The sequence below is a fragment of the Sinocyclocheilus rhinocerous genome, unplaced genomic scaffold, assembly GCF_001515625.1.
Source record: "Sinocyclocheilus rhinocerous isolate Xijiao unplaced genomic scaffold, SAMN03320098_v1.1 scaffold2369, whole genome shotgun sequence".
NCBI lineage: Eukaryota > Metazoa > Chordata > Actinopteri > Cypriniformes > Cyprinidae > Sinocyclocheilus > Sinocyclocheilus rhinocerous.
The window spans coordinates 94,376-117,378 of NW_015645530.1; the positions used below are offsets into that span (position 1 = coordinate 94,376).

At 37.1% G+C, this 23,003-nt stretch overlaps 3 protein-coding genes across 4 annotated transcripts in view; 2 read left to right on the top strand and 1 right to left on the bottom strand.

Annotated features, from left to right (window-relative positions):
* Window positions 1–3,548, top strand: part of rnf17 (ring finger protein 17) — a 34,362-nt gene extending 30,814 nt beyond the window's left edge. The window contains exons 33-37 of the mRNA XM_016509666.1: window positions 1,450–1,573; window positions 1,775–1,913; window positions 2,333–2,519; window positions 2,844–2,950; window positions 3,029–3,548. Coding sequence (XP_016365152.1) covers window positions 1,450–1,573; window positions 1,775–1,913; window positions 2,333–2,519; window positions 2,844–2,939 — 546 coding nt within the window. The 3' untranslated portion in view covers window positions 2,940–2,950; window positions 3,029–3,548. The remainder of the gene's footprint in view (window positions 1–1,449; window positions 1,574–1,774; window positions 1,914–2,332; window positions 2,520–2,843; window positions 2,951–3,028) is intronic.
* A 792-nt stretch (window positions 3,549–4,340) lies between these two features.
* cpap (centrosome assembly and centriole elongation protein) lies at window positions 4,341–12,684 on the bottom strand. 2 transcript variants are annotated; one of them, XM_016509672.1, is made up of 15 exons: window positions 12,580–12,684; window positions 11,276–11,665; window positions 10,871–10,985; window positions 10,536–10,683; window positions 10,357–10,444; window positions 8,706–10,011; window positions 7,866–7,989; window positions 7,546–7,711; window positions 7,179–7,433; window positions 5,897–5,978; window positions 5,584–5,741; window positions 5,250–5,390; window positions 4,932–5,016; window positions 4,738–4,858; window positions 4,341–4,654 (listed from the first exon to the last, which is right to left on the bottom strand). In XM_016509672.1, exons 2-15 carry the CDS (start codon window positions 11,639–11,641, stop codon window positions 4,462–4,464), a joined length of 3,348 nt encoding a protein of 1,115 aa, XP_016365158.1. In that variant the 5' UTR covers window positions 11,642–11,665; window positions 12,580–12,684; the 3' UTR covers window positions 4,341–4,461. The 2 variants fall into 2 exon arrangements, with proteins under 2 accessions (XP_016365158.1, XP_016365157.1); XM_016509671.1 differs by having other exon boundaries at window positions 5,584–5,765.
* An 820-nt stretch (window positions 12,685–13,504) lies between these two features.
* The window catches only part of mcf2lb (mcf.2 cell line derived transforming sequence-like b), a 16,653-nt gene continuing 7,154 nt past the window's right edge, over window positions 13,505–23,003 (top strand). The window contains exons 1-8 of the mRNA XM_016509658.1: window positions 13,505–13,842; window positions 18,322–18,405; window positions 20,588–20,702; window positions 20,776–20,866; window positions 21,398–21,511; window positions 21,591–21,707; window positions 22,069–22,218; window positions 22,339–22,463. Of these exons, the coding sequence (XP_016365144.1) occupies window positions 13,761–13,842; window positions 18,322–18,405; window positions 20,588–20,702; window positions 20,776–20,866; window positions 21,398–21,511; window positions 21,591–21,707; window positions 22,069–22,218; window positions 22,339–22,463 (878 nt within the window). The 5' untranslated portion in view covers window positions 13,505–13,760. The remainder of the gene's footprint in view (window positions 13,843–18,321; window positions 18,406–20,587; window positions 20,703–20,775; window positions 20,867–21,397; window positions 21,512–21,590; window positions 21,708–22,068; window positions 22,219–22,338; window positions 22,464–23,003) is intronic.

Here is a 23,003-nt window from a genome sequence, read left to right on the forward strand (position 1 = left end):
CATGAACTGAAATGAATTGTGAATTTTATTAACATTAAATCGTCCTCCTCCCATTTTCAACTCAAAATTATGGAGAAGCTGTGCCTCCACTGCCTCCCCCGACGAGCCGCCACTGTTCAGATGTTTAGTCATGTTTATTTTGTGCTGAAACTGGTATTAATGTGGAGGAGATGATCAGTTCACGTGCGCCTCGCACTGCTGTGTCTGTTGAACTGAGGCGCTACAGCAATATGTCACTCCACATTAAACAGCGCCAAAACGGCATTTATGGTTTAAATACTGCAATACAATGGACAGAATTTGAAATCTGTTACTTTTTCATATTAAAAGTACTAAAGCACAATGCTTATTGCGATATATTGGATGGGAAGTGCCCTTCAATGTTCCTTCCATTAACTGAAAACAGGCTACACTAATCGATTCTTAGACTTTAAGAATCGATATCGTTCCGTAAAAATGAGAATCGATTAATATCGAGATATCTATATTTTTTTACCCAGCCCTAGTGTATGTGCGAGTCATGAAAATTATTAAAATAAATCTAGGAATTATTTGATTGTTGGATTTTAAATCAGCGGGGTTGAGACATCAAAAGTAACTAAGCTGTTTTATGGATGGTAACTGTAATATTACTGAAATCTTATTAGTAACTAGTTACTGCCCAACACTGTTGTACAGTGTGACAAAAATTATGCTGTATTGATGTGCGCATGCCCAGTAATGCCATATGTATGTATACCTTCTAGCCTTAACCAGCAGAAACGGTGGTTTCCCCGGTAACGGCTGCAAACAAAGCAGCTCTGCTCATGAACACTCCTGTATCAGATAAAATGAAAATGCCATTGAAACTATTCAGAAGACAGTCGGTTCTCTTCAAAGATACATTCATATAAAACACCGACGCCGTGTTTTAATTTTGAAATGTGCAGTGCTCATGTTTATTCAAAGTCAACCGCCATAAATAAATCAATGTATGGGAAACACTGGTAATGCATTTTGAAATATCAGAAATGTTTAAAAATCATATCATTTTTGAAAAAATTTATATATTTTGATATTGAATTATTAGCCAGCCCTAGAGCTGATGGGTCTTTGTTACATGAATATATGGCCTCATTCATCAGACATTCATTTAATGTAAAAAAAAAAGAAAAAAAAAAGCTGCTCATGAATCTGTCATGTCTCAAAGAGTTGGTCCTAATTTCAAAATGCAGCACCAGTATTAGATGAAATTTTGCATGCAAGAATGGTAAATTGCTAAGTGTAGAGATGTATGTAGCAGAGCTGACACAGGAGTCACTTTCAAACCAAGCAGCTCTCTGTTGATCAACACAGTAAATCCGTGTGACCAACTTGAAGCCGTTGTGAATTTCTTTTGCAACCGTTACAATGGTAAATGTGTCCACACTTTTACAATCTCTTGCTTTTATTGAATCTGTGTGCTTGCAGGTGTTCCTGTGTGTGTTGGATAAGACTCTGTGCGAACAGGAGCAGGAAGAGAGTTTGGAGGAAGCTCTCGAGTGTGTGAATGAGAATATAGAAAATCTGAGCCTGCTGACAGACTTCCCCATTGGTGCTTATATTTGTCATTTGATCATGGTTCATTTCAGTGTATGCAAACACTTCTGTGGTATTTTGTTTGTATGCATGCCTATTTTATCAAATTTATTCCAGAAACCTTGAGACCATATGTTTTTCGTACTCTGCCTGTGGCCCTACAGAGGCTAAATGGCTTGGGAAATAGATGGATGTTTTTAATTGTGTTTGTGTGCAGAGTGTCCCTGTCTGGCTGAGTACAGCGATGGTAAATATTATCGTACGAAGCTACTGGGTTTTTCTCAACTCACTCCTTATGTGAAGCTCCTTGTGAGACATGTGGATTTTGGTTCGGATGACATCTTACCAACACAAAAGTGAGACTATACAGATTAATCAGCTGTTGATATTTTAATACTTTGAGTCATTTTCATTCTTGTAGAAATGTAAAAAATATTTGGTTTAGTTAGGTTCACTAGAACAGTAGTTCTCAACCTTTTTGACTCCCAACTTTTGTAGGTGTTCGTGATTACAGGGATTTATTAAAATGAATTTTTTAAATTCACAAATAGAAATTTCGATTAAGTATTTTAGAGCCTGACAGCAAAATTTCATATAAAGACCAGGTCTTAAAATTTACACTTAAAATTCTTTCATATATCCAGCTTTTTGTTCTTGAAATTTAATTTCAGTAAATTTAACAAATTGGAAAATTTACTTTAAATCATAAAAGCATTTTTAAAGCATTTTAAAATCAAATAACACATCCAAAAAAATTTCTCGTGTGTCACTGCAGATTGCGGCAACTCCCTGCATCCCTTCATCATTTCCCATGTGCAGCAGTTTATGTCAAGTTAGCAGGCTTCAAACCGACAAATGTGTGTTTGGAGTCGGAGAGGATACCTTACCGGCCTGAGTGGAGTATGAGAGCCATGATGGAGATGATCGACCTGTTGAACGGAGAGCTCACTGCAGTGGTCACTGTACGTCTCATTCATAGTTGGGGAAATGTGTCTGCCTTTACACCTGGCTTAACATGCATTTTTGACAATCTGCTCATGATCTGATCGCTCTTGATGGCTTTTAAATAGAGTAGATCTGACAACTCAGTGAAGGTGAAAATAAAAAGATAAAGTTGAATTGAACTTTTAATGAAACTGTGCATTTATTATTCTAACCAGGACAAACACAGGTGTAAAGGGAACAAATTGTCATATGACACTTAGTAACAATGCAAAACACTTTTCTTTCTATTCAAAGCAGTTGCATGAAAATGTATGTGAAACTATCCAAATGTGCATTTTCAGGCAACTGAACCACAGCTGACTGTGCTGTTATACAATGCGGAAGGGACACTCGTCCACAGACCTCTTGTGGAGAAAGGCCTCGCTGATTATGCATAAATCTTGTAAAGGTAAGTGTGAAAGTAAATTTAATTAAAGGAAACTGTCTAAACATTTGTTTCTTTCATGTTATTTTTCTGTTTCCGTAGGTTGTGTCAGTGATGCTGTAGATCATCAGATTTCATAGATGCTTCTGAGACGGCAAAACATTTTATGTTGGTTATGTTAGTGTATGTCTCATTTTATGTTCAAGCACTTGGGTTTTATGCTACAGTTGTGTGCAGGCATTTTATGTTAAAACATTTAGCCAGTTTTGTTTGTGCAGCTATGCCTAATTTTATGTTAGGTATTTTTATTGTTCAAGTTCAAAACTGCTTCAAAGTAGCAAAAATATTTTGTTAATATAATGTCTCTGTATGTTGAGCAGAGCTGAAGTAAAACTCTTGTAGACTCTGACTTGCTCACAAGTTTTTTTGTACCAAATCATAATTGACTTTTTGAAATTTTGGGTGTTATCAATCATAGACTTTGACCAATCGATGCACTTTTATTTTCAGACCACTACCAGAAGTATCCTGCAGAACCTTTTCACAATTCATCAGCTTAAATCATCATCCTTTAAGTACCCTAAACATTATGAATGAAATGCACTATATTGCCAAAAGTATTGGACACCCCTTCTAATGAACAGGTTTGACTACTTTAGTAATTTCCATGAGTACAAATCTCAACGTTCAAGCATGTAATGATATTCTGGGGAATTGTGTGCTTCTAATTTTATAGCAACAGTTTGGACAGGAGCCTTTTCTATTCTAACATGACAGTGCCTCTGTGTATAAGGCAAGGTTCAAAAAGAAATGATTGATCCAGTCAGTGTGGAAGAACCTGACTGGTCTGCAGAAAGCCAAGTCCTAATCCCAGCTGAACACCTCTGGTGTGACTTTCAATGCAGACCTTGAGCCAAAAACTCATCACCAATGACTTGTACATATGGGTACAGTCATTTTAGACACGTCCAAAACTTGCAACAGAAATGGAAATACAATTTTTAAATACATGAATTGTGTTTACATCTTTGTTGCCAGTTTTGGAAGTGCCTTTTTCTGTTCTAAAGAAGGGGGCGTCCCAATACATTTGTCCATATAGTGTATGTACAAGTCATTGGTGTGAAAGCACACAATTCCCCAGAATATCATTGTTTTAACATTTTTAAAAAATAAAAAGTTAAATAAAAAAAAAATCATTATATGCTGTAACATTAAGATTTGTACTCATGGAAATTACTATAGTCGAACCTGTTCATTAGAAGGGGGTGTTCCAATACTTTTGCCAATATAGTGTATGTCCATATTCTCTTTAATTATATGAATGATGGTAATCCACCATACCGTACAGTTAATCTAATAGCATCAAGCCTATTTTATCTCTAAAAGTATTACCTTTTCACACATAACTCGGTTAAACACAACATACAAAGATTTATTTAAATACTTGACACATTTACACAATACCAATATTTCACTCAACTTCATTCAAGTCCATTTGTTTTCCTTTCATTTAAAATAAAACTATTTTGGGTCTTTCATGCCTTAGTGTCCATAATGACATGACCCTGTGCGTCTTTTAACCGCACCCGTCCTGTCGGGTATTGTGTCTCTTGCCGTCCATCTGAGTAAACTGTTTTAACCGTACCATCTGGATACTCCCGTCTTTTGAAATCTGCAGTGTGGATCTCTCGCTGACCTGTGTTAAACTGGATCACCTTACTGCCATCGCTGAAAGCAGAATAAAAATGGTGTGACTTTAACGTGACTCTTTATTATAACACATTGGGGTTGAGGGCTGTGAGTTTACTCACGGATTCAGCTGTATTATTGTTCCATCTGTGAGAACACTTTCCTCTCTTCCATCAGGATAAAGTGTCTTGACCGTCTGATCAGGGAAAGTGATTTCCTTACGGCCATCAGGGAAATGTTTCTCTGAGAAAAGACAGAGTGGAAGATTAAGACTTAATTTTGACTCAATTTCATTTTAAAACAAATTCAGGCCCACCTGTTTGATCGTTAGGAAACTGAAGCACTTCCATCCCATCTGGATAGGTAATGTGTGTAGTCTGAGCTTCTGCATAGTAATAAATCTAAAAAAAAAAAAAAAGATACTAATTAAAATGATTACCTGATTTTAAATTCACTTATTTTCAACTGTGAGTTCAAAGTCAAAATCTCTTTATACTAAAAACCTTAAAACTTAAAACATTTAATTCCAGCATATAAAAGTGGAATGTGTTTTTACATATAAATAACTGATCCATTACACTGGTGCAAAAGTCATCATAAGAATACATTCATAATTTCAGAGTCTATTCCTCACCACTCTTTGATCAGGCATTGTGTGTTTCACATCCCCATTGAAAAACATGACTTTGACTGTCTGTCCGTCAGCAGAAAGCTCTTTCCTCGTGCCATTTGGAAAAACAACAAGTCGGCCTCCATCAGGAAGCACCTTCTCAATCTGAAACATACATGAATATCTGATTTAGACCCTGAATTCCATTTGAAAGTGGATATATTGATCATTTTGTAACGTAACCATAATTTCTACAATTTCTTAATTGAGCCAATTTCTGGTGGCTCAGTTTTGTTTGAAATGGCATTCCCTCAATCTGGAATTTGTTGAAACTTCGAGCTGGAGCTAAAGAGAGTACCTTGTCTGACTGTGTGATCTCTTCCTGTTCCTTCTGTGATTGTACAATGGCAGAGAGTGAGTTAATTAGTGGAGCATCATGGTTCATCTCAGTCGTAACTAGTCCGTCCAAACACTGGGTTTCCACTGGACTTGGCTGATATTTGAAGCTGATACTCTCTTTCATTTGTTCGGGGAAAAAAGCTGTAGTGAATCAACTGAGAGTCATGCTACGTGGCAATCACAATGTAAGAACACAGATCTATAAATAAAAGACATTTTTATGGTTAGAACCACAAAAAGTATGCATTAGTAATCTTGAAGTATGAAAATACCAGAGTTTGTGAGAGGGATCTGTGTCTCTGGACTTCCCTTTCTGCTGCTGCTGCTGTTGTTTTTTGAACTCTGAGAGGGACTCTTAAACATAAAAACATACCAAGACGGTGTGAAATACTACACACATTTATAGGCATGTTTGTAAGTTATTTAAATAACAAATTTATAGTTAGTTGAGCTTTTTAAGTGTTTATATACACTGCCATTTAAAAGTTTGGGATCAGTAAGATTTTTAATGGAGTCTCTTATTCTCATTAAGGCGGTTTCTATTTGACCAAAAATACAGAAAAAAAAAAAAACAGTAATATTGTGAAATATTGCAACTTCCAATATTGGTTTCCTATTTTAATATACTTTAAAATATAATTTATTTCTGTGATGTAGCATTGAATTTATCAGCCATTAATCCAGTCTTCAGTGTCACATGATCCTTCAGAAATGATTCTAATATGCTCATTTATTATCAGTGTTGAAACCGTTGTGCTGCTTAATATTTTTTTGGAACCTGTAATAATTTTTTCTTTGATTCTTTGAATAAAACGTTAAAAAGAACAGCACTAATTCAGAATATAATCTTTTCTAATAATATAAGTCTTTACTATCACTTTTATCCATTGAACACATCCTTGCAGAGTAACAATTTTTTTTTTTTTTAAAGGGGGGAAAAAAAATTACTGACCCCAAACTTTTGAATAGCAGTGTTTATTTTAACACAAAATTTCTATTTTGAATAAACACTTCTTTTTATCTTTTTATTTATCAAAGAATCCTGAAAAAAATTAAACTTTTGAATAGCAGTGTTTATTGTAACACAAAATTTCTATAAAGGGGGGAAAAAAAATTACTGACCCCAAACTTTTGAATAGCAGTGTTTATTGTAACACAAAATTTCTATTTTGAATAAACACTTCTTTTTATCTTTTTATTTATCAAAGAATCCTGAAAAAAATATCACTGGTGCCAACAAATATTAAGCAGCACAACTGTTTCCAACATTGATTATAAATCAGCATATTAGAATTATTTCTGAAAATTCAGCTTTGCTTCACATGAATAAATTCTATATTACAGTATATTAAAATAGAAAACCTATTTTAAATTGCAATAATATTTCACAAAATTCCAGTTTTTCTGTATTTTTTTTTTTATCAAATAGATACAGCCTTGATGAGCACAAGAAGCTTAAATTAAAAATCTTACTGATCCCAAACTTTTGAACGGCAGTGTATGTATAAACAGATGGGTGCAAAAATCTTTCAGACTCGCCACTCCTACTCTTACCCTGGAATCTGTACGTTTGGATCCAGTACTAGTTTTATTGCTAGACGCAGAGAACCTTCCTTTTTCCTTCTCTTTCTCAGCACTCTTCCACGCACTGAGGCGCAGTTTCTCGAGTGTCCGCACTTGGTCTCTGAGGGATGCATTCTCTGCACTCAGAGCGTCTACCTGCTGTCGGAGACGACTCTGTGTGTTGCTCCAACGAGCCTCTCGTTTGCGCAAATCCTCCTGCAGCACATTTAACTGCTGCTTTAGAGCCTGATACAGACATAAACAGTCAGATTTAAAACACATAAAACAGCTAATTCTAATAAGCAGAACTGATAGTGTCCAAATGATACTTTTCCAAAAGACGATAATAAATCCAGACCTGGATCTCATCTCGTTCTTGTTTATCAGGTCTTGCTCTCACAGTTGCTGCATGCTTTTCAAAAAGCTTCCTTTCACGCTGCAGTTTCTGGTGTTCCTCCCTTTTAAACTCCTCCCACTTTGCAATTTCCTCCATCCTCTTCTTTTCAAATTCAGCCTTTTCTTTTCTGTATGGGAAAAATGTTTTTCAGATCAAATGTTTTCGGCATGACAAATAACTGTTCATTCATATTGCACAGTCATTTGCAGTTTAGCTGTGAACAGTAGTGAAATATATCAAAATATACAGAGTATTTGAACAAGAAAAATAAGGGATTATACTTGAGATTCTCTCTCGTGTCCTGGTTTTCCTGCTTTAGTTTGGCCAGTGCCGCATTCTCAGATTTGAACCTTTCAATCTCAGTTTCCAGCTCCACCAAACGCTCACGAAGAAGTCTTGATTGAGCTGAAAATAATTAAGTTTCAGGATTTACTGCGTACTTTCTTACAACATTAATAATAAGAAATGTTTCTTCAGAGCCAAATCATCATATTAGAAGGATTTCTGAAGATCATGTGACAGAAGACTGGAGAATGGCTGCTGAAAACTAATGGCAAAGCTTACCTAATGTATTAAAATAGAAAACAGGTATTTCAAGTTGTTATATTAGTGGTTTTATTGTATTTTTGAACATAAACAAGCAGCCTTGGTAAGCATTTAAAGAGACTTGAACATTTAAAAATTTTCCTGACCACAAGCTTCTAAATGAAAATGTATATCAACATTTTATTTAATTTGTACTGAAAGCTTTCATACACTATACTTGAGTCATCTTTATTTCTATGACACTTTATACAATACAGATAGTCTCAAAGCAGCTTCACAGAGATAAACAGGAAAATAGAGGATTCAATGCAGAGAATCACACTTGCTGATACTGATAAGCAGAAAATTATATTTACATTTACAACCAATAACTGATAAATGGTTTATATTAAAATTCTATACTCTTTTAACTAGATAAAATAAAACACTAAAACAATCGTTTTAAATTCTACAAATGAATTGCAGTAAACAATATCGTACCAATATATCGCGCATCCCTAGCAAAAACATTGTTTTTTTTATCAAATAAGCACATTTGATATCTGTATGAAAAACATCAAAACTACTAGCGTTACCTGCTCCTTCTTCACTGGGCATGTTCTGTGGTTCCTGCACCACTGTTACCGGAGGAGAAGGTTTAGGCTTGAGCGCTGGAAACAGCTTTGATACCAACTGGCATGTCGGTGGGGCTTCTTTCCGATTTCCAACTGCATGTGGACTGCCACCTGCTGGTTTTACCCCCTTAGAGAAGGCAACCTTCCTTTTCAGAGCCCTCTCTGATGGGGATTCCTCTGCAGGACAACAGGACTCCTCCTCAGGGTCATTCCAGGTATCATCGTCATCAAACTCTAACTGGGCCCTTGATTCTATGAGAGTAGAGTCTCCATTGGTACTCAAACTCCTCTCATCCTCCTCTGGACTGCTGGCACCATCCCTGTCTTGATATGTGCGTTTATCATAAGGCAGAGTGGTAGGCACTTGAAAGCAGTGGGTTATGGGTGGATTGGGAAAGGGTTGCAACCCTGAATTACTACTCAATGAGTTGTCATCCAACTTTTCATGGGTTTCCTCTTCGGAGAACCCTCTCTGTTCTTTCAGTCCTATGCTAATGATGTCTCTCTGTATCGCAGTGTTTGTAGGAGGAACTGGTGCACTGGGACCCAACATGGGTTCAGGAGTTACTGCGGGTACTGCAGATTGACTGGTCGCTTTGATGGGTGTGGAGGAGAGACGCCTGCGGTCTCTCTGAAGGAGAGTGCTGATGAAGGACGAGTTGCTGGAGAACGATATTTCATCCGCTGCTCGTTCCAGCAACTCAAACTCTCCGAGTTCGACACACTCACGCTGGTGATCTTGTTCCCAGCGCTGTCTCCGCTCTGTGAACCACACCTCAAATGAGTTTTCTGCAACACATGCATTATCCTCCACACCACTGCATTCTCCTGCCTTACTGCTGTCTGCTGTGGTGACACTGTTGATCTTCTGCTTGGACGAGGGATCAGGTTTTTGTTGGAATTGAGCTGAGATGGGGCTCATATTCTCACTCTGGTGTCCGACAAGAACACGAGGTTGAACGGTCATCTTGGCGACTGGCGCTGTGGTTTTATTTTGAGGAATATTCTCTTTGTTGAGCACAGCAGTCTTACGTTGGATCACAGGATGTGTGGATTTTAAGCGTTCGGTTTTGTTTTTGACAGAGTTCTTGTTGGACCTCGTGTCCAGGTCTTGGGAAACCTTTGGATTTGGACATGAGGAGGGCTTGGGGTTAGGTGGACTTTTTCTGTGTGGTAGCACAGTGGCTTTTCCCCTGGTAAACCTGGCCAGAACTTCTCCTCGTTTAAGAAAGGGTCTTTTCACCTTCACGCTTTCAGCCGGAGCGTTCTACATAAGTGAATATGAAAAAAGAAGAAAGATGCCGTGAAGAAAGATGAGGCCAATCCAAGAAAAAAAAAAAAGCTACAAAAATGCAATTAATATTACACTTATCATAATTTGTTTGGTCAAATGTCTATATCTCAAAAGGTGCTTAAAAAATATAGCAAAAACTCTTGGTTGTTTTGTACCTCAAAATCAACACTTGACAAGTTTTGATGGTATTTATTACTGATTCCAAACATCATTGACATTTTATCTTCAGTCTTCAGCTAGACACATCATTCTCAACATGAACAACATTAATTCATGCTAAGGTTTGTACAGTAAGTAACCTTGTGTTCTGTAACTAACCTTGCCCATCAGTTTCTGGTCTTCCATCATGAGCTGCTCTTCCAGTATTTCTTCAAATGTTCTCCCACCAAACCCCAATTTGATAGGTCTAAAATGGACACACACTTAACACTTTAACCAGACTGACACACTGCAGTTGTCCATTGCATTGTATTCAATCTTACGGTTTTGAAGTTTACCTGTCTTGTGGCTCTGAGTCACACACTTTTCTGTACAGAGTTTGCTCTTCAATAGTGGACTGAAGTGATTCTTCATAATTACGATCACTGTCGTCATGTCCACTGTTCATCTCCACCACACTTTGTTCCTGGTTCCACCTAGTGGTCTCTAGAGCGGCAAATGAAGAGAGCCGGTCAAATCTCAACCTGTCTTACTGGTTATCAACCATATGAAGTGAAGTTTAGCCCTCCCAATCTTATGTATATTTATAGTGTAATAAAATGCTTTAACACCATGTACTAAATAAGAGCTCTTTGTGTACAGATGAATGACACATGTACCATAAATCACATACCTGCAGTATTCTGTGGTTTTCCCAGAAGTCTTTGTGGTTCATGTTGTAGTCTAAGCAGCTGTTCCTGCTGTTGGGCTTTTAGCTGCTCTTGCATGCGATGTTGCATTTGCTTCAGCTGGACAAATAAATATACCGTTAGATTACTATCAAAACTAAACATCTGAATAACTCACTGTTGCTTAAAATGCAACAATAAAGAAACACATTCTTAATAAGAAATCAAAATGTACATAATTGTGATAAAGAGTACAATACCATAATACTTTTCTAATAAAACATCCTTATATCTGACATTTGAGATGAAATTAACCCTGATTAAAATATCCAAGAAGAAAATAACAAGCAGAGAAATTTAATAAAGCAAGATCATTGCAAAAGTAATATTAACAGAGGTCCCCAACCCACCTGTTCAAGCTTAGCTATTAATGGCAGATCCCGTGTGTTTCTTAAAACATCTTGGATACTCTGCATCTCACGGTTTAAAGATGCATCAAACAGCTCAGTTTCCCCGAGTGTCTTGCCACCTCCACCCGGACTGCACACATCCACGCTGGCACAGCTGCTGCTCCGGGAGAGGGGCAGCGGGGCAAACTGACAGCTGAAAGAGTCATCTGGATCCTGAACCACCAGACTGCCGCTGCTCCGGACGGACCCTGAACCGGCTTCTCCCGGGGACCCGTGTAATATCACCCCAGCACGGGAGCTATCCGGCATCCACTGGGAAAGGAAGTGAAATTGCCCTTGCTGGAGTCCAGCTGGAGACGACATCATGATGACACTGACCTAGCTCAAACCCTGAAAAGGAGGGTTCACAAATACAGTTAAAACTGTTGGTCATGTTAACTCCATTGAGTTATTCAGACAGAGAGGTGAGAGATAAGAGATTAGAGAATTGTATTGCTTTATGTAGAGGGGAGTGAGGTAAACTGTGCCACCTTTTACAGTAATATTATTTCCTGCATTTAAATGCAAAGTTCATTATCATTAGATGAGCCATATAGTTTTAGAATATTTAAGATACATTTTACCCCAGCGTTTAGGAAATTTACTTTGCGTCTCACTTTCCTCTTGTGCATCTCTCTATGTGAGCACAATAGAGGCCCATAATAATGTGTAGTTTGCGAGATTAAATGGGTGACGCATCTTACCCCATCAAATTTTCACTTTCAACATTGACTACAACAAATAGGCTATCATTAGGTACACTGTAAAGTGAATTTTGATGTATTTATAAATAAACTGCTCCTACAGTCTTGTCCCAAGAGCATCGAGTTGATTAAGTTAGAGGTCATTTAACTGTACAAGAGATGGGCTATAACTGCATTAAAATAAAAATTCCTAGCATCTTACGTTTATCCCATTACGTAATAAAAAAGCGCTCTATTTTAGGTAAACAACACACTCAAGTAAACCATGTGTGTCTGTTAGTAGTTACTTCTGAAGCAGCTGCATTTGACGTTAATGGAAACCACTGAATATAAATAAACTGAAATGACACACTAGCTGTGTCTATAAGTCTAGTATAACGTCAGTGACGAACAAAATCCTGTCTGGGTAAGTTAGGCAGCACAGTTTTGACACCGTGAATTATTTAACAGTATTTTAGCAAACAGCAAGATTGTCATCGTTTTCCAATATAAAGCCAGATTTCGATGCAATATCTTTTTTTTTTAATCGGAGGTTTTTAGATGAGGGTGAATATGCCATACCTTGGTTTGGGTTGCCGACTCGGGTATTTAAATATTTCAGCAGTTGAGGTCTGACCTTTGGTAAGTTTCGAACGATACCGCCATAACAAAGCGTAGCCCGCGAGACTGACGAATGAAACCGCAAGCACCGGTGCATGATGGGAGTTGAAGTCAGAAACCCTGTCCTATGCTATGCTCCTCCCCTCCGTCGTGTTTGCCAGGGACTAATTTTCGGATCCCACAAATGTGGTGAAGGCTTTAATATTACTATTAATGAGCTTTGAAAAATAACAACGCAATGAGACAAACGGAAGAAGATGAATATTTATGAGCTATGTCTTCATTTCAATATGGAAACATTAAATTACTCAATTATATACCAGCGAAACAAAACTCAAAGTATTAAACTTAATTGTGTAATCAATACATCCATAGAGTCGAAGGATGCATTCAAGTCTCAACAATATAGCAACGAGCATAAAACTCCTCACAAGACATTTAAAGGGGTCATATGATGCTTTTTTAAAGATCATTATTTTGTGTATTTGGTGTAACAGAATATGTTGACATGCTTTAATGTTCAAAAAACACATTATTTTTCAAATACTGTACCAGCAACACAGTGGCAACCAACCAGGAATCAGCTGCATAGGTGAGAACCACAAGCATTTCTCTCAGAAAATATAAAAAGTGTGTAATTGTGATTACATTCATGATGAATGTTCACTTATAGAACCTACAGCAGATTGTATAGACTACTGACCAATGCAAATCAGTTTCAAACATTAGCCTCAGTTTGTCTGAGTAATCTTCATCTCTATTTATCTGTTGTAATACTAAAATGTTTTCATCGTTGACTCCTAGATGTTCTGTTGAACGTTTTGTTCTGTTTAGCAAGAAAATCAATCACAGTCAACGTCCTTTTTTTCAATCTCGCCAACTTGCCTCCAGGTACATTCAACGTGGTGTTGCTGTAATAGCAGAAACAGTCCTGGTGATGGCGCCAAAGTCCTAACTGGAGCAGCATGTCATGCCATTCTGTGCGCACATGCGTGTGAGGGCCTCTGGTTATATACTGTGTGACTCTGTAGGTGTCATCGGAGAGCCCCTCCCCCGTCTCTCTCTGTGATGCTGATGCTGAATTGCCCATCACTGAAGGGCAGAGGGTGATATTCCTCCCATAACGTCCACTCTAGTGAAGGATGTCGATGATCTGGATGCAGACAGAGAAGGCGGTGATGCAAGAGCTACAGCGCAGATTGAGCAATGTCGCTCACAGCATTGGTAAGGACCGTAAACGAGTATCTATGATTGTCACTCAGCACGCAGTTATTAAAGAGGTGCTGTTGACATGCATTTCAATGTTGATAGCTTCAATAATGCTTTTCAGTGGTGAGGATTATTCACCTTTTGAATGAGTACAGCATAATCTTATATGTGGCCACAAATTTTGGTCACTTTATGGGCAAAGTGTCGGCCAAATTATAGCCAAGCTGATATTTAGAGCAATAGCATTTTGATTGTGTGGTACTGTTTTATTTAAATATTATCACTGTAAAAACCTGACATATGAAATCATGGTTTTTTTTCTTTTTATATTAGTTTGTAATGTGAGATTTTTTATAACAGCATAACTTTGAATGCATATGCATATGAATATTAAATATATGCATAATGCACATAATGCAATACAATGATGAGCGATGTACAAAAAAGCCAATTACTGTATATTTGATACAAAAATTAACAAGATTTTTCTAAAAAAAAAAAAAAAAGATGTATGATTAATAATAAAATAAAGACGAGTTGCTTTAGTCCAGTAAATGTTCTCTTAACATAATGAGAAATGTTCTCATAAAAATATTAATAGCAATATAAACATTCTTTTACTTTCTAAAAAATAATTAATGATTTTACCACAAAAATACATGTGTACCACAATCTGAATGTAGATGTTTTTACAATAATACTAAAAGATAATTTCTTGCTAACTATGAACCAAAGTATGAACTGTCAATCAGACGACAGAAGGCATGTAGCAGATTGTGTGCAACAGATTTTCCAGCAGTTTTGATTGATAACCAAGAGGCCTCAAAAATGTTTCAAATATGATACAGCAGGCATTCCTAAACTAATTTCTCATCGTTTAACAGTGGAATATTACTGTAAAAGAACATGTGAAAGATATTTCTCAGTGACGTACAAAACTGCCCTGACTGTACTGTAAGTCTGTGCCTAAATGTACTTTTGTACTTGCCCTCATTCTCAAAAGCCTGAAGGCTGAAAGAAAATTTCCAAAGACTCTCCTGTGAGATTCATGCTGGGGGTGACTTGACTAAAATGTGTGTGTGTTTGGCAGAGTTACTGCTGAGTACAAAAACAGATACCATAAAACACAGTTTTCCACAGCAGCAGCAGCACAGCTTGCTGCAGTAGTTAGTACACTGGCTTTAGGTAAGCACGTATGTTGTTTAACTACTAGCTGTTCTGAATTGGAATTTAGTGGTTAATGCTGTAACAATGGCAGTAAATTATTTGAGTTTAGTACCATGTAGTATCGTAAAGCGTAACTAAAGGAACAGTGTGAGGTCCGGTATCGGACGACAATAAAGGGGAAAGTTATGCTGAGGAAATCCAGAAAAAGGCGTCCAAAACAAGACAATGAACGTGGACTGCTTCCTCTGGTCCCGCTGGTACAAGAACAGAGTGAGTGAAAGCATGCTAACACTGTCAAAAATTTAGCACTTTATGTTCACAATAATTGTACTGTACAATATTTTTTAAAATATTTTTGAATAAAGTCTCTTATGCTCTCCAAAGCTGCATTTATTTGATCAAAAGTACAGTAAAAACGGTAATATTATGAAATATTGTTACCGTTTAAAATAACTGTTTTCTATTTTAATATATTTTAAAATGTAATTTATTCCTTTAATAGCAAAGCTGAATTTTCAGCATCATTACTCCAGTCTTCAGTGTCACATGATCCTTCAGAAATCATTCTAATATGCTGATTTGGTGCTCAAGAAACATTCCTTATTATTATCAATGTTAAAAACTGTTGTGCTGCTTAATATTTTTGTGGAAACCTTGTTTTTTTTTCAGGATTCTTTGATGAATATAAAGATCAAAACAAAAGGATTGATTTGAAATCTTTTGTAACTTCATAAATGTCTCAATTTAATGTGTCCTTGCTAAATAAATAATCAAATCTGACTGACCCCAGACTTTTGAAAAGTATGTGCAGTGGAGTTGAAAAAAGTAAAGAAAAATCTTCTATTTTGTACTTTTCTAATTGTAATGTTGTTGCTGTGGTTGTTTTTGTTGTTGTTTTTATTACAAATTATATAATTTGGCAAAAAAAAAAAATCCACAAGTTTGTGTAAAACCTTATGATCGTGTTCTCCAGTATGATTTGAGAACGACCCAAAGAGCATCTTAAGCTTCATCTGACAATCTGTAGAAAGAAGATGATTAATGATTAATGTCACAAATTAATGTCACATGATTAATGTCACAAAATTTGCTTATTTGCATAGTGGCTTATAGAAAGTCCCAAATCAGGAAAAATATTTTCTTATTCATTTTATCATTTTTTATTTTACATTTTTCATTGTACTGACACTTTAACATTTTGAATCCCAGATTTTCAAAATGGCCTGAGACTTTTGGATCCTTATATACGTTATGTGCAAGAATAATTGTAATATTGTGTACTAAAACGTTACATTTATAGGTTAGCTCTAATAGTTATTGTGACTTGTTTTCATTAAGATATTTCTCTCTCTTTAGAGCCATTTATTGTGACATGGATTATATGTGCTTGATGTTTTATTTTTCGTCTGAAGTTTAGTTTGACTATTTTTGCCCACAGAGACTCCAAAGGAAAAGTGCGTATACATTTCCATGTGTCTGAAAGAGATGGAGGGAACTAGAGAGATTTACCAGACTAAAAATACTTTTTCTTCTTTTAAATGTTATCTATTGGTTTGAATGGCTTCTGAGTGACTTGATCTGAATTCAGCTCTTATCTTTCTCTCCTCAGCTAGATCAGATCGCACTCAGATTCCTCTTGTACCAGAGAGAAACCAACCAAACACACACACAGGGTTTCATTCATCCACCAGTGTGATGGGGGAAGGGGCTCCTGGGGGGGCGGCAGACTCTTTTTGGGGTGATTGTGCTGACACAGACAGACATAGAGAGTGGAAACAAAGGAAGTACAGTTATTTACAGTCAGTGATCAGACTGTTATCAGTTATAGACATGTAACAGGTGAAGGGAACCTGTGTATGTGCGTCAGGAGACCAATCCATTCCAGGAAGTCAGTGTGAAGGTTGGAAATGAGGAGAGAGAGAGAGAGAGAGAGAAGAGAGAGGAAGTCATTAACTGGTGCACCTGTCTCAGGTAGCTCATTCTCAGGTCGCTGCTTGTGGTTACAAGACGACCAGGGAGTTAGTAAGATATTAAACAACAAGTGGAAGAGATAGCAGAAAACAGAGGGATGAATCTACAGAAAAAAGGGAAAACAGTTTGCATTCCTCTAGCAGAGGCTGAGAAATATTACCGCTTTTCCAGACGTTGCCACTGGCTCCAAAGTAAGTGAGAACTTTTATGTTTCATTATTTTATTTTTTATATATATTTTTTATTAATTATTTAATACTATTTGATAATAATATTAACTTTTATTTATTATTGAATTTAAAAAATGTACAATTATTTTAAATAATTAATTTTTTAATGGTACTTACTCCATTTGCACTGTTGTTATTTTACTTTATTATACTTATCTAAATATAATTTATTAGAATTGAGAGCAGGCAAGAGAGACAGTAGATGCATTACTTAATTTTAACAGCAAAAAAAAAACTAATAAATAAAATGTCAGTGTGTATGAAAGGTGGGCAGCATTAGGCGGTGGGGGAGCAATGCATCACAGAACAGGTGAGCGCTACCATAAAAGTCCGTTGAAATGTGACAGATGACGTTCTGTTCAATGTGTGTGAACATCCTAAGGGTGTGAATCTGACTCCAGTGGAACAACACACTTTTATTTTAGAAGAACAAAAGAAGGAAATAGATATATTCTCCCTCTTTTCAGACCTCTTTTGTCATTCACTTTGAAGTGCCACTTATAATATCTAATTGGTGTGTGCGTTAAAAAAATACAATTCTTAATCTTGCAGTTAAAAAAAGCTCTGGAGGCTATAATATAATATAATATATAATAGAAGGGGTGGGTATGCATTAAGATTATTAGTTGAATGCACTTTATGGCTCTGTATCCAGAGGTGGTTTTGGTTGAGATAGATAGGGAATCACCTACTCTTTTCTTTCTAAACATGCGTGTTGCTATTGACCAGAGCATGGGAATGGCTTTGGGCAAGGTTTACCTCCCTCAGATGGTAACATACACCAGCCAAAGACACAATGCAGTCAAGACAGCCAATAATATATTAGTGTGTGTAGGGTCTTCTTACCTGTGCTTAGCTTCTTCAGCTGTGGTTTATTTCATCTTATGGTCAAGTAACAATATAAGTGCTGGTTTTTTTTCTTTCCGTTTTCTTATTTGCTGTTGTGCAAGAAAGGAACTGCAAAAGAGTGTTAAGCTTACGAGTTAATTGGTGATACTGCGGGGGTGATTGTATTAAACAGGTTACACTGAAAACTTGAACACTCATGTTATGTCATTCTATAATGTATAATGTTATATTATGACTGTAGACGTGATGTTAGTGTGCCTCGTGTGCGTTTGTTTCAGATGAGATCACGCAGAAGGAGTCTAGCCCTCTCTACGCTGCTGACATCATCACTGAGCTCAAGAGACAGTTTGCATTCTTGTCTGGTAAATATTCTTTACATTACACATGCATTTCTTTTTTATCCCTAAAACTGAAATATTATATTATCCATTATTGTTTCAGAGGAAGTTTTCACACTTGGTCCACTTGAAGGGATATGAGTTAGATTTTTTTAAAGAGGACTCAAGTAAGAACATAATTCATAAATCTCAATTTTGAAAGCAGATGGAGACGTTTGCTTACACTTCTTAATTCTTGGATATATTTCCTAAAAAAGACCCCAGTAATCATACTCATTCATGTCCTCTTTAAAGATTTGGATCAGATCTCAACAAGGTCTCAAACTGTGCTCACAATATTAAATTCTTCAGAGACTATAATATAATAGGAGCGATGCCAAGAGGAATTTTACTCATACAGCAAATTTCTAGTATATTACACTAAAACACTTCCCTTAATCTCAATGAGGGTAATCAAAAATTTGTAACGTAAAATATATTGCAATATAAAAGAGTTCTTCAATAAGGTGCATTTCTGTAACATGTAACAGGTTATAAACGCTAGTGTGCATGAACATGAACGAGTGTACTTATGTGTGTGATTTGTTAGTCAAACATCACCTTCCATAATTTCCTGCTTCTGAAATAGATAGTTGGATAATTCCTCTGTACATGTATGAAAAATGTAAAAAGCAAGGGAAAGGAAAAACATGTCCTGGGTTTAAGAAACTTTGTTGTGACATGTGGCCATCTACATACACTGCAGCTTCAAAGGGTTAGTTCACCCATAAATGAAAATGCTGTCATTAATTACTCATCCTCATGTCGTTTCAAACCCGTAAGACCTTCGTTCAGCTTCGGAACACAAATTAAGATATTTTTTAAGGAATCTGAGAGCTGTCTGACCCTGCATAGACAGCAACGCAACTGAAATGTTCCCAAGTCCAGAAACGTAGCAAGGAGATCTGTAAAATAATCCATGTGACATCAGTAGTTTTGTGCGCAAAAGAAAAAAAAAAAACTTTATTCAACAATTTGATTTTGTTTTTCTTTTGCGCACAAAAAGTATTCTCGTAGCTTCGTATAATTGCGGATGAACCACTGATGTCACATGGGTTATTTTATAGATCTCCTTGCTACTTTCTGGACTTGGGAACATTTCAGTTGTGTTGCTGTCTATGCAGGGTCAGACAGCTCTCAGATTCCATCAAAAATATCTTCATTTGTGTTCCGAAGAGGAACGAAGGTCTTACGGGTTTTAAAACGACATGTGGGTGAGTAATTAATGACAGAATTTTCATTTCTGGGTGAACTAACCCTTTAAGTTATTCATCTGAATATGTGTTGTTTTTGATGGCAGGTTGTTACTGTTAAACTGAACGGAGTAAACGATGCTTGCACAATTTCTGTCCTGTTGTCATGGAGACAGGGAGAAGAATTTATATTTTTGTCACATGGGGATCTTCACCCAGTGGCTTTCTCTCTTTTTCTCTCCATTCCATCATCACCGCCTTAACACTGAAACATCACCTTGTATCTTCATCCAGATTTAAAGGAGCGAACAGATAGGAAGATTGGAGTGACATTTTTGGATCTCGCTTTGTACATTGGTATAATCATAGTTTCTGTCCTGAGGGAATACTGACAACACTAATATGTCGTACTCTCTGCGGTGCCTTCATTTTGGCTGCAGAGTTTATGGTTATATTTATTAGTGTGACTTTTTGAGGAGAGGAGCACTAGCTATATTAGAACAATTATTTTTTAACCACTTTTCTAAGCTGTAAAATAGTCAAAACAAACCCACTTACATGGGAAGGATCCAAACCTAGAAACCAGGATATCATAGAGACTTAGTCTCTTTTTAAAATATTACTATTGACTGTATTTATGACCAAATAAATGCAACCTTGGTGATCATTTGAAACATCTTTCAAAAACATTCAAAAATCTTACAGACCCAAAACATTTCATCAGTAGTGTATGTAGCTGTCACAGCGCTCTCAAACAGTAGCAGTTGCACACAATATAAAGACTGACACAGCATACAGGTGGCGTGAGCAGGTTTTCATTGGCTAGCCTGTGTGCTAATTTAAGATCTCTGATGCATGCCAACACAGAAGACAGCATGGTTTCTGGTATTTATTGCCCCCTACTGTTTGCCTGTTGAACACATCAGAGGAGCAGGTTTTTCCTCTTTGATTCTTCATATTTCTGTCTGTTTTAGGGGGAAGAGGACAGGATGGAAGCCCTATCATTATCTTTCCAGAGTTCCCTTCGTTTTGTGAAATTGGAGACCAAGAGTTTCGTAATGTTCTTACCTACCTGACAAGTATTCCCAGGTAAATACACACAGTAGCACACATGTTTGAATATCATACATGCTGACAGCAGTAACGTGTGTTTCTTCACCAGTCTGAGTGCAGCGGGTGTGGGCTTCATCGTAGTGATTGACAGGCGTAGAGATCGATGGACATGTTTAAAAGGGACATTACTGCGTATCTCAGTGAGTCTTGACTCCAGTATGAATGCACACAAATACTGTTTTTGAAGGCATAGTTTACCTTTTTGAAGGCATGGTTAAAATAAGAATGTGCTGAAAATGTCTTCAGCCATCATACAAACAGATTAGCATTACATCAATTGCTCACCAATAGATCCTCTGCAGTGAATGGGTGCCTTCAGAATGAGAGTCCAAACAGCTGATAAATATATCATAGTAATCCACAAGTAATTAGCAAGCCACCAGTCCATCAATTAACATCTAGTGAAGCGAAAAGCTGCGTGTTTGTTTGTTTTGTTTCCAAGTTAAATAAGAGAAAATTGTGCACAGATCAAGCACTATTTACAAGCATCTAAAACAGATTGTAAATTTTCAGCAAACCTTCTTTTATGGGTAAACTATTCCTTCAATATATATATTTTTTTTTTGCAGATATTTTACACACATCTCGATAGCTTTTGTCTAAAATAAATTAAAATATGTCTTTTAATATATTTAATATGAATTTGAGTGCTTTTTTATATTTGTGTGTAGGGCTGGTTTCCTGGTAATCTTCTGCTTGTTCTGGTGCTGAGACCCAGTGCTATCCTGCAGCGAACTTTGTCTGATGTGTTCTTCAGACTCCACAAAGATGACTTTAAAGTACCGGTAAGTAATCTGAATGTGTTGTGTTATGTTAGTGAGTGTCATGTCATTGTAAATAATGAGGCCTGTGTGTGTATTAAAGGTTATCATGCTAAGCTCACTGGCTGATCTGCACTCTTATATTGAGCGGAGTCAACTGACACAAGAACTGGGTGGCTCTCAATACTACTGTCACAAGACCTGGATCTCTCATCGCACAGTAAGAACAAATACACCTTAAAGGTGCACTCACTAATTTTTTGGGTTATGTTGCATTATGGCAGTTGTCCTGGACTTATACATTATTATTCACAGTCAGCTGTGAATCATTTATTTCGTAAGTCAAAGTGGCCAATAATCGGGGATAAAGTGAAATAATTTTCAGCTTTTCATAGTGGCCACCATGAGACAACCTGCTTCATATAGAGTAAAACATCTTTTATCAGGCTACTGATAAGTCTTTGTTATTAAACTTATTTTAAAAGTCATTTTAGCACATTCAAAACCTCACTGCATATACGAAACAAGTTAAACCAGTAATATACATCATATGTGAAATGATCATTTCTTTGTGCCGTTAGGATCTTGAAAGCATTGCTGCTTTAGTGAAGAGGATGGCTGAGAGACTGCAAGTGTTCGGCAGGGAGCTGGCAGAAACAGAGCTCCCTAACAACCTCCTAACAGCCAGCAATCTGCTCAATGCACAAACCAGCAGAAAAGACCGTTTCAAAGTATTTATAAAAAGCTGTTCTTAAAGCATTCAATATGTGCCACCTCACACATTCACTTTTTAGCTAACAACTATTTAAGCTAACTATTTTAAAACTATTGTTTCACTGTTTTCTCTTTAGGAAGAGATGGCAGGAGCTCTAAGCCAAGGACGCAAACTCTTGGAGAACATCAGGGAACCGGTCCGCAGAGATCCGGACAGCAGTCTAAACCCTGATCAACTAGAGAACCTTGCTACAGTGCACAGGTAAGTCTGTGAGTCTTTCATAGTTGACATCCTCTCAGTTCCCACTAGAGGTTTTTTTTTTTTTTTTTGCAGTGTACCTTCATCTTGGGATGATCTGCAGAATGGTTGCAAACATAATGGTCAGGTATTATTAAATTGGCAGAGTGGTTAGCCAATCACGTGGGGGCGTTGCCTCCTCTCACATCTTCATGCTTATGGTATATCTCACCCAGAGGTGGACTTAACCATTAGGCAAAGGTAGGCGACCGCCTTGGGCCCCCAAAAGCCAAGGGCCCCCTAAAATGCTTTTTATATGCGAGATGCGCGTTCAGTGCGGACGCACAAGTGGTTGCTGTGGTGTTCATTACCACGACAACCGTCTGTGCGTCGGCGTTGAACGTGCTTCTTAGCAAAAGTAGGTCGATGTAGAAAATGGGGACGGAATCCCGGAATCTATTCATAAAAACGGAATTTACTGTGTAGCGCGGAATGTGACGGAATGAACGGCGCAGACGCGCGTTTCGTTTGCTAGTTTGCTATTTAAGCACGCGCACCGCTCGC

Excerpts from the sequence above, each read along its gene's own strand:
- cpap (XM_016509671.1), bottom strand. The coding sequence starts at position 11,641 with ATGATGTCGTCTCCAGCTGGACTCCAGCAAGGGCAATTTCACTTCCTT. Across the intron at positions 7,434-7,545 it reads AAGAACGAGATGAGATCCAG|GCTCTAAAGCAGCAGTTAAA; the intron begins GTCTGGATTTAT and ends TGTCTGTATCAG. Across the intron at positions 4,655-4,737 it reads ACAATAATACAGCTGAATCC|CGATGGCAGTAAGGTGATCC; the intron begins GTGAGTAAACTC and ends TTCTGCTTTCAG.